This window comes from Patiria miniata, unplaced genomic scaffold (assembly GCF_015706575.1).
Source record: "Patiria miniata isolate m_02_andy unplaced genomic scaffold, ASM1570657v1 HiC_scaffold_9, whole genome shotgun sequence".
Taxonomy (NCBI): Eukaryota; Metazoa; Echinodermata; class Asteroidea; order Valvatida; family Asterinidae; genus Patiria; species Patiria miniata.
In genome coordinates, this window is record NW_024037076.1 from 25,286,387 (window position 1) to 25,303,280 (window position 16,894).

General features: G+C 39.4%; 1 protein-coding gene across 1 annotated transcript; it reads right to left on the minus strand.

The window, feature by feature from the left end:
* On the minus strand, nt 1-16,681 carry LOC119720410 (high-affinity choline transporter 1-like). The gene is made up of 8 exons (XM_038190075.1): nt 16,353-16,681; nt 15,622-15,741; nt 15,005-15,160; nt 6,169-6,317; nt 5,426-5,551; nt 4,237-4,390; nt 3,785-4,002; nt 1-3,287 (listed from the first exon to the last, which is right to left on the minus strand). The coding sequence occupies exons 1-8, from the start codon at nt 16,516-16,518 to the stop codon at nt 2,748-2,750; spliced, it is 1,629 nt and encodes a 542-aa protein (XP_038046003.1). The 5' UTR covers nt 16,519-16,681; the 3' UTR covers nt 1-2,747.
* Between the last annotated feature and the right edge of the window lie 213 nt (nt 16,682-16,894).

Here is a 16,894-nt window from a genome sequence, read left to right on the forward strand (position 1 = left end):
TTCATCAACTATATTAATTTTAATGAAAATAAACTTGATTACAAAAGGCAATTCTATACATCAATCTCTAAAGATTAACTTCAAAATGCACCATTTCTGGAATATCACTATTCTCCCAAAATATTCATAATTTCTGTATTATGCACTTCTATTACTGAATTATATTGTATAAAGCAGGATGAAATAAACTTTACAGTTTGCAGGATAAACTGGCTTTTAAATCATGGGCCACGCCCTGGTACACACAGTACCACTGTATATACATGTACATGTACATGTACTCACACAGGACTGCACACAGTGAAGTCTAGAATAGCCCTGGGGAATGCACATGGCATCCAAGACCTAACAAAATTACTCAACCATGGCATTAATTTGCATACTGTCATTTGCATAAGAAAGATTTAGCTCTGCTGTACACTCTGGGTAGCCTTAATTCTGGATGGGGGAGAATTAAATTAACTTGTGCTAAAATAAATGTATAAGTGAAAATCCCATAATTAATTACATTAATAAACACAATGATAAATACCAAAAATTGAAACATTATTTAAAAATATAAATCACACTTTGTGACAGTCCGCCGCGTCAAATGTAAACAACCTTTTTTTCGTCTTTTTTGTGGGGAACGGTAGGACATCAGGTTAGTATCTTTTCAATCAGACCTTTAAAATAATGTAAGTATATAATAAAAAATGACATTTCCGGGAATTTCAGGCAGGAATCCCCCTTTAAATCACGGCTATGCTTGGCCACAATACGCCTGCGCGCATGTGGGACATTAATCACAGCTATGATTGGTCAAAATGCAATGGGCGGGGCTAATGGATCTGTCTGATGCTTGATCTGGCCAACTGGGCAAGCGCATGCAGGAAAACGGAGGGGGGGGGGCACGCAAATACCCTGGAAAAAAGTTCTAACAAGTGAAAATTACTTTTAGTTCAATTTTTACCATTGCTGTAATTTTTTCAAACCACAGCATGTTTATCCAATATTGGCCTAAATCTCTAAACGAAAATCGCAAAAATGGAAAGAAAATGAAAACTGCTAGCTGGCAATCGATTTCATAATTTCAATAGTTTCAAATAGACTTTTATGCACCCCATTGGAAATCAAAATTGACTACAAATCCACATTACAACAAATATAATATAATAGCATCTACATAATCTAGCTCGAGTCGGTTAAACTCTACTCATTTTAAGAGTAAAAAAAATCTAAATGTTAGTGACACAAAATTATTTTATAACGCCAAGTACAAGTTAAAGACCAAATCAAGCAGCTTATTTTCAAAATATCACAAATGGTTATAAAACGCAAAAGTTCCCCTTTTCCTTTAGACTAATGGCACTGTTATTAAAAACATCTCGATCGGGTCTCGGAAGCTGCGGACCAACGAGTTCGTGCTCAGCATGAGTCACGTGATTGAATCATGTACTTTCTGGAAGGAGTTTTTTTTTACCCCAGTGACCCCACGAAGTCCTTTGACCCCAGTTTGGTCAGTGTGACATGTTGGGGTTGAGCATTGCATTTAGGAAGCTGAATAAAATTTGGAAGTCAAAACAATTCACCAGGCAAACAAAAATCAAGCTTTACCAAACCATTGTTATGGATGCGCAGCCTGGAAAATGAACAAAAGTGACGAAAAGAAACTGGACTCATTCCAATACCAATGCCTGAAGAAAATTATGCAAATATTTTGGCCAAACATCATAGGAACTTAACAACACGACAGAAGTAAATAGAATCAGTCTTGAAGTGAAAAGAAGGAGATGGAACTGGATAAGTCATATACTGCGAAAAGAAATGGAATACATTGCATGACTGCTCTGACATGACAGCCAGATGGCAAACGAAAAGTTGGCAGGCCAAAAACAACATGGCGTAGAACAGTGGAAAAGGAAAGGGAAGATCTTGGATGGAAGTCATGGAATGAAGCACGGAATAAAGGAAAAGAAAGGAGACAGTGGGAGAAGAGTGTGGAGACCTTATGTGCCAGCCGGCATGAAGAGGATAGGTAAGGTAAGATGTAGGAGCAATGGACAATGTCACTGTCAACGTACTAACCAACTAACTAACCGACGGACTAACGGACTAACGGAGAGACATGATGATTTGTTGAGCTGCTACTGTACCCGCAGCTAAAACCCCCAAATATCAAGCAACTTGATCATAAGTTCTTATTAAATATCTTCTTGATATATTAAATGATTAAGGTAGCTGTACAGAGGCTGACAATATTGCATTATCTGATTAAATTGGGAAAAAAACACATTTTTGGTTCAGTCGTTGTGACAAACATTGTTCAAAATGGCAGCCCCCTTAACGACAAAGCAAAAACCAAAATTTGTTTTAAGCTTAAGAGTTGCACAGGTAGAATCTTAGAGGAGATGGGTTCAACACGGCAAAAAGACCCAATTTGTGATGTATGATGTATCATATCATACTGCGATATCATATCACATTACGCACATGGGTCCAAAGGAGGGTCCGGGGAGGGGGAAATGGGGGCGGTCCTCCCCAGACATTTTTTTTTAGTAACTAAAGCAGAAGACAAGTAACGATGACTATGTTTAAATCGATGCTACTCACACTCTTCTCTTCTCCCTACAAACAATGCCCATTACCAATATTTTAGTTTAAAATAAAGAAAGAATATATTTATGATGAGTCGGCACTCGGTAATCAATTCAATTGTTGCAAGCCTGATATTAAACACCCAGAAATTATCAATGGCGGCGTAAGTTTCATTCGTCCTCCCCAGCAGGCGACGAAACCTTCGGGTCACGCTTCTCCATTTCAACATTAGCCTCGTCGTCACCAGAATCTACCTGATCCTTGGCAGAGGGAAGGTTGACAACGCAACGGAAGAAGTCGTAGCGTTTGGGGATGGTGCCTTTCTTGAAGAGGTAGTCTAACGGGTAGGAGACCACGAGAATGGTTAGAAGAGACGAGAGCATCGACAGAGTCTTGTAAGGAAAGAGTTGGACTTCTTCCTCTTCGTCGTAATACGGGTACTTGATCAGGGCCGGTATGCCGAGCAGGGAGTCGCCGCCGCCAAAGCGTAAGATCAGGGCTACGATGTAGGCCAGCAACGAACCGTACGTGTTGCACTTGGAGAAGTAAATGACGCAGAGGAGTTGAGGGAACAGCACAACGTAGACAAAGTCGGAGCAGAAGACAAAGAGCTGGTAGACGGAGTTGATTGACAGACTGAGCGCCGTTGCTATGACACCGGCTACGACAATGCAGGCGCGCATCACCCACAAGAGCTCAAGTTTACCGGCCTATTGACAAAGTAACACACAGAAACACAAATAACTCAAATTAAACAAATAATTATAAGACCAACAAAATATCACCCACATTATGATCGATGTTCAAAAGCCACTTGTATTCCTCTAAATTATGTCCAGTATTTTACTTGTTGATAAATTGTTTGCAATGGGGTTGGTGACGTTAGATTTTATGGTTTTGTGCTAACTGCAGAAAAAAACGAGACTTTTAAAGAGGTTAACGTGCTCTATTGTTTACTAAGTTTCATAAGTTAATGATCACAAGAGAACGTTAAATCGGAATGACCCGTGAATGACCTCAGAATGATCTTTACATAACATCAGAATAACCTCTGATTGACATCAGAATGAACTATGCATGACCTTAAATGACATCAGCCTATGACCTCATTCAGGTGATTACAGGGTGGCTCTGAAATAAGTTTTGGAACAGCCATAGTTATGTATCCAAAATAATTATCTGAGCAAGGCATCAATCCATCAATTACCTTAGGACGAAACACCTGCTTGTAGACGTTGTGAGTGAACATGGAGCTAGATGAGAGAATGGAAGAATCGGCCGAGGACATAACGGCAGCCGACACGGCCCCGAGACCAATGAACGAGATGACCGGAGGGGTCAGATACTGGATGACCAATGGGAGAATGAGGCTGGTTTGACTGTATGGGTCAATCTTCTCAAGGTCAAGGGTCGTATTATCCCAGCCTGTCAAGGAAAAGTAAAACGGTCACACTTAAAACAAAAGTGAAAAATAAGGAAGAAAGGTACAATGACCAAGGTGAATTATTTACACAATTTAACGCCAATATTACAAACTAATTCATTGCTTCTGGCCTTGATCTTTGACTGAAACACCACATATCCCCTCCCCTGAAAACCTTGGACTTCAACACCCAGCCCCTCCCCTTTGGTAAATCTTGGAGCACCACTGCCTCTTACTTGTGCTCGCTCCGATTGCACCGATAAGAACCGATGGGATGCCCATAATGATGCATCCGATGCCGGCGACGAACGACAATATCTGTGCCGTCCGTGGAGTCTTGGAGGAGAGAACGCGTTGGAAGTATACCTGCCATGGGATGCCTCCACATACCTGCAGGAAAGAAAGTGAATTCACGATGGGCTCCATGCTCAGGTATACATACCCCCTCAATACTGTGAGAAAGGTAGAGTTGGGGAGACCGCTTGGAGGGACGCGGTAGCTCAAGCGAAGACACTTAGGGCTTTGTGCAGGTTCAGATTAAAAGTAGTCTTGCACGTACACGCGGTGTGTCCCGTCAACTTGGCTCTCGAAAGTGGAAAATAAGCGCCCTCTGCTGACGTACGGAGTCCATAAAGTTGAAGTCAAGTCATTACAAAAAAAATCTGAAGTCGATCACAAGCCATTCCGTCTCAGTCAATTAGGGATGAGCTACATGTATTTGTAAGGCATCCCCGCACTAGTCTTGCAACCTGACTTATGATTTGACTTGTGAAATGACTTGTGATGAACTCGCGAATATAACGTTGCGCTCGGACAAGATAAGATAGAGGGAAACGATAAGAGCTGTGATTGATTTGTGATTGACTTGGCAACTCCTGTATATGATGATACTATTCATAAGATGGAATTTTGCGTCCAGACTTTTGCGTTACAGACTTAGGCCCTAATAGTTGTGATTGATTTATGATGACTTAATGTTAAATATACGGACAAAAGTTCAAATACTCAAATTTGACATCTATTAATGGATTTTTTTTCAGTTGCAATTTTTCTAGCAATATAAAAGTTATTCAATTTAGTTATGAAATTATTTCTTTACACAAATCAAATTATTTACGAACCAACAAAAATTCGACACTTGCACGGTGGTTTTATGAGTGCGCAAAATGAAACCCCTTTTTAGATGCCTAAAATTGGAACAAGGTAATTTTTTTCGTAAACAAAAACATACAAATCGAAAATGCGTTAAGATAAAAAACCTATTAGAGCAGGGGGCACGCATCTTTAAATGAACGCAAAAGGTACGGCAAGTTGGTAATTTTTTTTGAATAATTCCTAATCCGAAGTGTCAGTGCCATTGGATGGATAATGTCCTCTCCTGCATTTATAAAAGTAAGATTTCAAAATGACTCTGGTTCAACTTACCAGTAGCAGGGCAGAATCTAGCCACAGTCCCACCTGATCAGACTCAATCGTGCCGAGCCATTCCTCAGACGTTGACCCAATCGGCTCCACCGCCTCATTGGTCATCGCAAAGGGAACGCAGATCCACTAAAAAGTCAGGGAAAGAATGTCGCGAGAGTACTTTTAACAACTCTTATGGAGTATTTGTTTGACAATTTGTACGCCCAAAATTAGTATTGCTTACTTTTTGCACGGGCGCAGTCACAAAGTAAAACAATGTTCGTATTTATATAAGTTTGGCATACTGGCCGAGGCAGATCGTGCTTTGGTTCAAGGGGGTGGGGCGGGGGCGGGGTTAGCTGTCATGGGGCCGGGGCGGGGGAATAGGCGTATACTATGTTTGTTCCTGCATGTATATATATCTGCCAATTACATCTATGGCTTCAGAAATTATTTAATATTTCATTGACTTTATGTTTTCGTAGATGAACAATAGAATCCCAAACAAACCGAAATAAACTTACTAGATTTTTAATTCATTTATACTGGATATCAATATTTCAGACATGCAACAGGGAGTTAAAAAACACCAAAATTCCAAGCTTTAGGCCTACTATCTGCAGTGCTCCAATTTTAGCATAGTCTACGAGAGAAGAACAAGAAAAAGAGGAAATCATCTGATCTGAGGAAAGGTTGCATGCATAATGTTTGACATCTCTGAAGTTATAACAGATGCAATCCTGTCTTAATTTTGCTGTACGTACCAAGCCTACAAATATGCAGATCAGCTGAATGATATCAGTGTAGACTACTGAGTATAGACCACCGAAGAACGTGTAGAACATGGCAATGCAGGCGGACACAATGACAGAGAGTGTCCTATCTAGCTCAAGTACCACACTGATGGTCGACCCTGTTGAAACAAGATAAATCGCTGAAAGGTTTTGGTTGGAAGTGGTGGCTAGATGGCAAAGCAGCCTAACTCAAAAATTTAAGACTTAGTGAGGTCAAAACACTAGTTTCAAAGTCACAAAAATGATAATTTTGAAGTTGGCATTTGCTATCGCATACTCCTTTTAATATTTTGCCAGAGTAGGCCTATTTGATGGCAAAAACACACTGTGCTTTGAGTTACTCACATGTCTGTGTTTTTATGGTTAAACAGTGTAACTCTCAAATAAATAGCACCTGACATATATAGCACCTGACCTATAGCACCTAACTTATATGTATAGGCTGTTTTGCCAACAAAAACCATCCCGATGTCATCACGTATAATTAAGTGCTTCTAGCGGCTTTCCGAGTTTGGGCCAGTAAACTCGGAAAGAAAACAGTACTTCTAGCTGTACACTGTTACGTTACTAATCCCTTTGTCAACAAACCATCAGCCCCCTGTTATCAGATAATGCTGCTAATCCCCTGCACTCATATAAGCTGAGTGACAGCACAGTTTCATCACACACAGAGTACACTGTTTATTACAGCCCCGCGGCCGGTTCGAACATGCATGTACTTCGTGGCATTGAATTGATTTTGTGGTGACTAAAAACGATGGAGCATGTTTTGTAAATAATACACCTATACTTTGATTTCACAAATGTTTGCAGGTAAATTTGTTTGGTATATACATTTCCATGCTGGATTGCTACTAGCTGTTTGTATTTTGTTGTTTAACATAACATTCTTTTTTTTGTTCAGTATACCTTGATACTGACATTTTTAGTGTAGGTACAATACTGACTTTATTAGTAGGCCGCCCGGCGTTACTAGCGGTACGCGCCGGACGGCTCTGATTTGTTTCCCGAGCAACTACTGCATGCGGCGATCGCGAGCGGCACATTGTGAAGCCCACCGACTGCGCTGCTCTTGCTATTTTTTTGATCATGTTGCACTCACAGTACCGTCCTTATAATGTACTATCCGTTCTCTCTCCGAGCTTCACCCTGATTTTTTTTTACCCAATTATTATTTTAGCAGTACAAAATGTTACTCACTTTCAATTGAGACATCGAACGAGCAATGCCATGTGCAGTAATCGCGTAATTAATACAGATGAAGTCGATTTTTTTTCTCGACTTGCTGATGAGTCCGCGCAGTATTATAGAGCCTAGAGGCGGCTCCAATTTTTGTTTCGAGCAAAGTCGTGCACATGGCGGGCGAAGGCGGCACTGCCAGCTCATTCAGCTTGTGGGGTGTCGAATTACAGGAGACTTAAACCTTACACGCATAATAACCGGACCATGCACACGGCTCAAATATCCTTATGAACTTTGAAAATTCAAAACAAAAAAATGTGCTCAACTGATCGTTTTCAAATTTGGAGACATGCATCCTGAGTATTTGCTGTGTACTTCCACCGAAAATTATTGTCAAATTCGTTGTAGATCTGGTTTTAACAGAAGTAACGCGGTGCGCGTTCTTCCGCCTTCTAGTGCCGATCTGGAAGGCCATGACCCGGCACCGCTTTTCGCGGCTTTTCTGAACAGATCCGAAGCAAGACGTGCTTTCACATGGTGTGTGTGTTCGAGCGGTTCACAAAGAGTGGAGATACGAAGTTATGAAAATTTGCAGCATCGTTTTTCGAGATGAAAATTCAAGTTATTTACCAGTGAATAAGGTGTGTGTAAAACATTGATATTCAAGCTTTACCTTGATATGCATGACAACGATTTGCGATTTGAGAAAATCAACGGAAAGGCAAACGAAAACGATAGCACCTGAAGTTGCGTTTACGCACGTACTTTGTGTGCACGGTGTGCGTGTACTGCTTGGCCACTCCTACCTGGATACGCTGCGCTGGCCGGTCGGCACTGGGCCATGTGCGTGGCATGCAGTGTTTCGTGCCCCCGTGCCGTGTGGGACAATGTTGCTCAGTGGATCGTTTCGTCCGTTTCTGCTTCCAATTGCGGAGCTTTATTTCTGTGAAATGTTCACTGGGGATAGTGAAAAGGGCACTTGTAGCCCCCCCCAAATTTTGTCTAGCCCCCAAAATAAATTCTGTAAAAAAAAAAATCCGTGACACAGTGGACAAAAGCACAATTTTTTTCACCAAAGCATCTCCATGGTATTCTTTTTCGAAAAAACGACAGACGCAAAAAATTGGATGATGGGAAGGGCATGTATGACGTCATTATGACGTCATCAGCTAATTATTTCATGAAAAAAATATAAATTGATAATAATCTTTAGAACTACAAGCATTACAGCAACAAATGTGGTATCAAATTAAAGGGGACAGCAAGCTCTTTTATTTGAGTGGTATGTCATGGGGATGGAATATAGTTAAGGGTGATTTTGTGGGTAAAAAAAACCCTTTTTTTGGTCAAAAGACATGTTTTTAGGCTGAAATCATGGATTTTGGGTAGTCACATTGACACTTTGTTTAAACATGCAAACAGTATATGGTATTGTGAGATGTTGTTTTTAAGTTCGAGAGAAAAGTTCAAATTCTATGCCAAAAGAGTTTTTGTAATTGATTATTAGTAAAATATGTTTGAACTTGTTCCAAAGATAAGCGGAAAAGTGAGGCATCTTATAGCGAGCTCAAAATGCTAATGGTATTTAAAAGCACCATTTTTTTCACCAAAGCTTTGCCAAAGTGTTACGATCAAAAATAGGGTAGGATGCAAAAAATCAGATGACAGGAAGGGTACTTTATGACGTAATAATGACGTCACAACATACTACCGGGCTCGTACAGTAATTAATTGTAGAAAATAAGGTCGTGAAGCGTTGTGATGAGATTCCAAGTAATTAATTTGATATCTTGAGAGTCAGGGAATTGAAGAGTGATATAATCAGTGACATTGAAGTAACAATAAGCTGATTTGCTGTTGCAGTGACGTCCCTATTCTCAAATGTTCTTGAAAAATCTAAGCATTTTTGATTACGGACAAAAGTGCTACAATGACGGTATTTGTCACACAGAAAATAAATTGTCTGAAATTGTGCTGCTCCTTGAATTTGGTCTTTACCACATCCATTTGTTTTGACCATTTACTATAGCTGGAAGACATTCTTATATGTGTTGTATATTACGGTAATGAGGTATGGGTTATAGGAGCCAGACAGAAAGGAACGTGGTAACCTGAAATAGATTAACAGAGTAGCCGGAAATGGTGATGGTACGTCTTTTAACAATGTATTACAAATGGGGGCCGCCCGATAGTCCGAAGGTCCAATAGTCCGAAGGTCCAAATAGTCCGAAGGTTCTTTAGTCCGAAGGTTCGATAGTTCAAATGCACACAATTTCCATAAGGGGGGTTTGTTAGTCCGAAAATGAAATAAGGTTCGTTAATCCGAACAATTGATGCAATAGTCCGAAGGTTCATTAATCCGAAGGTTCATCAGTCTGAAGGTTTATTTATCTGAAGGTTCGATAGTCCGAATTTAGAATAAGGTTAATCAGTCCGAAGGTTCAATAGTCCGAAACGAAAATAACAATATTTTCTAAATTTTCAGGCAGTGCAGAATCGAAATTTCTCTCCATGTATCTAAAATCATGACATGTTTATAATATTTCCGCCATTATGGAAGCTTAGACCCGAAAAAAATAACCTCGGCCATGACAATGGTGGCAGAGTTGATTATGCTTGCCACGATTTTTTTCATTCGATCTTTCAATAGGGGCAAAGTTCATACCTTTCCCCTGAAGGTTTTTCTTTTCATTTAAAAGTTTCAATGACGTTGCTAGCATTATGTACTAAACGTTAACAAATATCAAGGTTCACACAGATAGGAGTGGGACGGGCTTCCATTGAAACTAGTTCCATTGTAGTTTCGTTTAAAAAAAAAGCTATTCATGTGTTATCCTTTGCAAGTTTTGTTCTCATAAAAAACTCAGTAGACTGATAAATCCTTGCCTAGCAAGGTAGAAGTATATAGGCCTACTTCAGTATATTTCATCACAGTGCATCCAGAATCCAACATTTTCAGGGGCCTTAAAGCAGGCCCCTGGCCCTGTGGCCCCACGCCGTATGGGCTCGGAAAATAAAACAAAACATACACGACGGAATTTACTAAATGTAAGAAAGCACTCCTAGCAACAATAATATTTACATGCGATGTCATGCATAATGATACAATTCTTTGTCCAGAATTAAATGGAACAAAGAATGGAGATAAAAATACCTGGTTTTCGACTTTGCAGTACAGTAGAAACGTTATAAGAGCAACAGTATATTCTAAACAAAAAAGTGAAAAAAATTGTCTTTATAATCTCAAAAAAACGTTTGCTAAAAAAGTCGCGGCGCTTCGAACGTCTAGCACAAAGTAACACTGTTAAATATCAGGAGGTGGTATTTTCTAAATTTTCAGGCAGTGCAGAATCGATATTTCTCTCAATGTATCTAAAATCATGACATGTTTATAATATTTCCGCCATTATGGAAGCTTAGACCCGAAAAAAAATAACCTCGGCCATGACAATGGTGGCAGAGTTGATTATGCTTGCCACGATTTTTTTCATTCGATCTTTCCAATAAGGGCAAAGTTCATACCTTTCACCTGAAGGTTTTTCTTTTCATTTAAAAGTTTCAAGGACGTTGCTAGCATTCTGTACTCAACGTTAACAAATATCAAGGTTCACACAAATAGGAGTGGGACGGGCTTCCATTGAAACTAGTTCCATTGTAGTTTCGTTTAAAAAAAAAAGCTATTCATGTGTTATCCTTTGCAAGTTTTGTTCTCATAAAAAAACTCAGTAGACTGATAAATCCTTGCCTAGCAAGGTAGAAGTATATAGGCCTACTTCAGTATATTTCATCACAGTGCATCCAGAATCCAACATTTTCAGGGGCCTTAAAGCAGGCCCCTGGCCCTGTGGCCCCACGCCGTATGGGCTCGGAAAATAAAACAAAACATACACGACGGAATTTACTAAATGTAAGAAAGCACTCCTAGCAACAATAATATTTACATGCGATGTCATGCATAATGATACAATTCTTTGTCCAGAATTAAATGGAACAAAGAATGGAGATAAAAATACCTGGTTTTCGACTTTGCAGTACAGTAGAAACTTTATAAGAGCAACAGTATATTCTAAACAAAAAAGTGAAATAAATTGTCTTTATAATCTCAAAAAAACGTTTGCTAAAAAAGTCGCGGCGCTTCGAACGTCTAGCACAAAGTAACACTGTTAAATATCAGGAGGTGGTATTTTCTAAATTTTCAGGCAGTGCAGAATCGATATTTCTCTCAATGTATCTAAAATCATGACATGTTTATAATATTTCCGCCATTATGGAAGCTTAGACCCGAAAAAAATAACCTCGGCCATGACAATGGTGGCAGAGTTGATTATGCTTGCCACGATTTTTTCATTCGATCTTTCCAATAAGGGCAAAGTTCATACCTTTCCCCTGAAGGTCTTTCTTTTCATTTAAAAGTTTCAAGGACGTTGCTAGCATTCTGTACTCAACGTTAACAAATATCAAGGTTCACACAAATAGGAGTGGGACGGGCTTCCATTGAAACTAGTTCCAGTGTAGTTTCGTTTTAATAAAAAAGCTATTCTTTGCAAGTTTTGTTCTCATAAAAAACTCAGTAGACTGATAAATCCTCGCCTAGCAAGGTAGAAGTATATAGGCCTACTTCAGTATATTTCATCACAGTGCATCCAGAATCCAACATTTTCAGGGGCCTTAAAGCAGCCCCCTTGGTGCTTATTCACAAAGCACCCGTAAATGTTTGCGTTGCGGGGACCCGTAAGTGGATGTTAAGGGCACGTAAGACTTGCGTTAAGTGGTATTCACGAAGCACCCTTAGAGTTCCCTTAGTGGACCCGCATGTTGCGGGCACCCGCAACTAATTGGTTGAACATAAAAAAACACATGCCAAGACATTTTATCCCATTTCAGAGTTCTTGCTCGTAGAGTCGATTAAAGATTAACTTGTCTTTGTTTTCTAAGCAAACAATCAACACCAATCAAGCATGTCTTTAAGAGCATGTTCTTCCACTCATTTAAAGAAAAAAAATGAATCACAAAAATTTACCAATGCTTTCAGAAGTTATGCATGTGTTACAAACGTAGCCCATTTTTATAGCTGTCCTTGAATGTCATTGGAAGCTATTGAGTTTAGTGAGAATCATATTACAGACAAACTTTAAAATGCCAACAAGACTTTAAAGGAAACATGCAGTGGAAATTCAGCTCATCTTGTTCTCTTGCACATTATTATGTGTTGCAACAATACATACAAGATCGTAAAACTTTTTTTCGTTGGAAGTGACAAGAAAGTGGTAGTTTTTCAATTGTTAGCAAATCCTTTAATCAATACAATCGCATGTAAGGCCCCCCAAAAAAGTCTCCGGTTTCTGGTATGGAGCTTTTGGTTTGACAGCACTTGATTCACGATCCCGGTGGTGCAGCTAAAAATAAAAGTTGTATAGGCTATTAAAGATTCAGAAACTCCAGACAAACAATTTGTGAAATGGTTTACAGTTATGGTTACGAGAAAAAAAGGACGGCGTGCAGGGTTGAACTTGTGTAGGCTTAGGCCTATTCACACTACCTTAGTAACACGCAGGCGTTTATGGTAAACATACATGTTTATATATAAACACAGTGCATGTTTATATATAAACACAGTGCATGTTACCAAGGTGGCCTGAATAGTAGGATGTATTTTTTAGAGATGTGTGATGGAAACACAAGACCGAATTTTTATGATAGGAACACACATTGCAAATATACTTTTTGAATTATGAAAATGTGTGTAAAAAAGGAGAAAGATTGCAAATTGCAAAGACTAAACAATTAATGAATTGGAGAAGTGCTGGTTATGCGCTGAAACATGTATTTTGATGGTCCTTCTGAGGGAAAATTATTTAATATACCAAGTGTTGCAGTTTGCTCTGAGTGCTGCACTTTTCTCTATATCGATTGTGATTAAATGTATTCACACGTGTTCGTTTTTAGTGTGTTTTCTGTTGTTTTAAAATATAAAATTATAATTATGTTACAGTTGTGTCAGTCAAACTTGATATTATTGCCGAAATCAATGTAAATAAAATTGTCTCTTTAATTAGGCCTATATCTTGGGACAAGGCTTTCCATTGAATTTGTGTTTTCGTGATTTTCATTGTAATTCCATGGAGTCAAAAAGGGAAGTCAGTTGCATTTTCTCCTTTTTTGTTTGGGGGGGGGGGATGAAGTTTATAGTTAACATGTAAATTCAGTATTTAGTGTTTGGTCATCCGTGGGCCATGGGGTACATCCGTGTCGAAGATTGGGGGTGGATATGACCCCAAATCCTCCACTTGTGGAAATTCGGGGGCGAAAGGGGGGAGGCTGGACACACCAGATGACGCTCTGTTCATGGAATATATAGATTTTCCCAGCCAATTTCCTGAAATGTTCATTCACTTCCGAAAATCGGTCATTCATTTTCGTCTGAATTTGAGAATCGCTCTGAACACGCGTTTCATGCATTTTCGCTATCAGAGCATTCGATTTCATTTCCATTCAATCAATTAAGCACATTTCGTTTATGCTCATTCAGATTCATTTACAAGACTTCCTTTTCGCTTTTAGAGGGCGATTTCAAAAATAAGTCATTTTATTTCACTTTTAGTTTAATATTATGTGATGCAATCTGCTAAGTTTGAATGAGGAAAACGCACTTTATATTGCACATTCACGAAATTGTATTCCAGAACTCTGCGCGAAAAGGTATGCTCGCGTAAATGAATGCACAGGTAACGTAATTGGCCGTCTGTTTCTCAAAACCGAATGCACGGACAATGAAAACGATTGAACTTTCGTTGAATTGAAATGGGATTAAAGACGTGCATTCAAATTCAGACGAAAATGAATGACCGATTTTCAGAAGTGAATGAACATTTTAGGAAATTGGCCGGGAAAACCTATTATGGGCACTATTTTGCTTATGTCGCACAAGGAACTCCTTGTCAAAAGTGCATATGAACAGTACAAACATAACTCCTTCAAAGTTACCCCCCAAAAAGCTTTGAAAAAACTAGTGGCGACTGCTAGTGTCCAAACAAGCTGTTTAACATGATAAGCAAGTAAAAAGTGGAACTTACTGCAAGAAAATAAAGAAAAGTTTGATATATATTTGTACACAAAGCTGTAGAGACACTTTTGTTCTGCTTTGAATGACATCACGCTTTGGCTCATGAATATGGAACTGTTCAATAGCATAAAAATTGAAATGTTGAAATTTCTCCCTTTTATTACTACAAAAGAAGGTTGAAAGTCATAGTAACATGGCAAGAAAGCTGGTTTTTTTTTATCTATTTAAGTAATACAAATTTTTTTGCAGGTTCCCTTTAATAATTGAACTCAAGACAGAAACCACTGTCGGAATGTGTGCTTTCAATATATAAGAAACAAGTTAGCCCTTTTAAAAAAAAAATATTGATGGTGATTTTTGTATCCTTTCCCATGCTCTCGTTCATTCATTCAGTGGAGGTGGGAAAGTCCCTGTGTTAATATGTTAATATGTTATGCAACTACCACACTCACAGCATATAGTAGTTTGTATAACCCAATTTTCTGCGTGTAAATAATTTAATCCGTTGTGATATCTTGTCACAGTGCACTTGATGTCTGGAGTTTTACGGACGACCCTTACCTAGAGCATTCAATATGGCCGCCGTCCAGAAGAGTTCTCCCGTAAGGGCGGGAATGAAGAGCAGCCCACCCATGCGGGAGCCGTACTTGAGCTGGAACGGGTCCAACATGGTGATGTAACCCTTGGACCGCATGATTTTGGCAAAGAACAGACCTCCTATCAGGGTACAAGACCAACAATTATTAAATTTCCGCTTTTTGAGCACGACAATATAAACAGTCTTTTTGAGTGACTCGAATAAAACCTTATCATCCTTTTAAGTTTGACAAATAAAAACAGGTGGGACCCGATTGAATAGATTCATTCTTTCAGTGAACCAACCTCAGAAAATGTATATCTTACATACATCCATCATCCAGCAATTGTAAATGAGATAACAGCTAGTTTTGGATTATATTTGCTTAACCATTAATTACAAGGTTAATTTGCTCTGTCACAGACAAACGTTTTCTTCCATAACGCTGGAATTGCCATTGAATGAAAACAAATCGCAGAATTCAGATTATAATCAACCGAACGACTAGCTTGGTTTGTAGAATAAGACGCTGGACCCTGTTTCAGTAATAATGTTCCTTTCTACAAACTTTATTTTATGAGGAAAGATTGAAAGTCTGTACCTAGAACGAGACTTGTTGAATATCCCCACACTGCCTGGGTCCAAACTAATCCAGAATTCCCTTCAGGTAGGAAGACGTTCTCGGCTGTTCCGTTGATGTAACCTCCTCCCACCCACGTAGCTTGGAAGAAGAAGATAAGAGGAAGAAAAAATCGAGATGCTACACACGTTTTCACTGTTTTGCAAATGTTGCAAATGCAATTTGATCGAGAGCAGTTTTTTTTTAACCAGGACAACAAACTGATAAGATGTAAAAATTGCATTCCGAAAAAAGATGAGGAATGGGCATGAGGAGACTGCACCTTAACACCTTAACAGGGAGAACAAAGGTTCAGACACCAGAGAATCAACCATGATGAAAATGCATGCAAAACCTAACTCCTCCTCAGCTTTAACGTACGGTTGACAACCCTGTTTTGGATCCTATCTAATGAATGTAATGCATTGATACACTTTCCCCTACCCTCCTTCCGCGATGCTCCACCCAAGAATGCATTGGTGGTGCGCCCTATAAACTTGTTGCCTGTCCATATAGTGAGTCTTAATGTAAAATGTTCGTGAATAACCAAATTCCCCACCCAGGGGCATGAAAAATATTGGGGGGGGGGGGGGCGGGGGTAACAATATTTGATATATAGGTGCATGAGTGACAGGAGTGGGCTCCAAACTGCGTTATTTACAAGAAAAAGATAAACACTTCTGGTAACTTTCCTGTAGGCCTATAGAACTTACCAGTCATGGTGAAGATCCCAACCACTGCTCCAATGTTTCTGCCAGCCAGCACCACTTGCTCTTGATCGCTGGATCCTTTGTTCTTGCGAGACGCCCACAGCCCGACGGCCAGAATCAGCAGGTAGAAGACAATGATGCCGGCCACTCCTCCCCAGTTTATAGCCATCTTGGATTCTTAATTCAGAGGTAGACCTACAAGTTGGACTGTTGGAGACTTCGAATCATAAATCGGAGGTAGGCCTACAAGTTGGACAAGGGGGGACAAGTCGACCTGCGACGTCTTGTCTGTCTGCACTGCATGCAGAAGGAACAGAAAATCCCCGATCTGCAATGGGGGAAACGACAACTTTTACAATATTTGAGGTTAACCTCTATTATTATTCGATTTCTCCATGATTGTTTAAACAACTCCTTTCCAGTGTTGAAGTTGAGTCCACCTCAAGTGTATTACAAATAACGATGAATGAACAATATAATGCCCTTATCACAGTTACTTTGAATAGCTTGTAAGGACTTGTGAGGACTTGTGACACTTTCCGACA

Excerpts from the sequence above, each read along its gene's own strand:
- LOC119720410 (XM_038190075.1), bottom strand. The coding sequence starts at position 16,518 with ATGGCTATAAACTGGGGAGGAGTGGCCGGCATCATTGTCTTCTACCTG. Across the intron at positions 6,318-15,004 it reads GGCCATATTGAATGCTCTAG|GGTCGACCATCAGTGTGGTA; the intron begins GTAAGGGTCGTC and ends TTGTTTCAACAG. Across the intron at positions 3,288-3,784 it reads AGCAGGTGTTTCGTCCTAAG|GCCGGTAAACTTGAGCTCTT; the intron begins GTAATTGATGGA and ends CTTTGTCAATAG.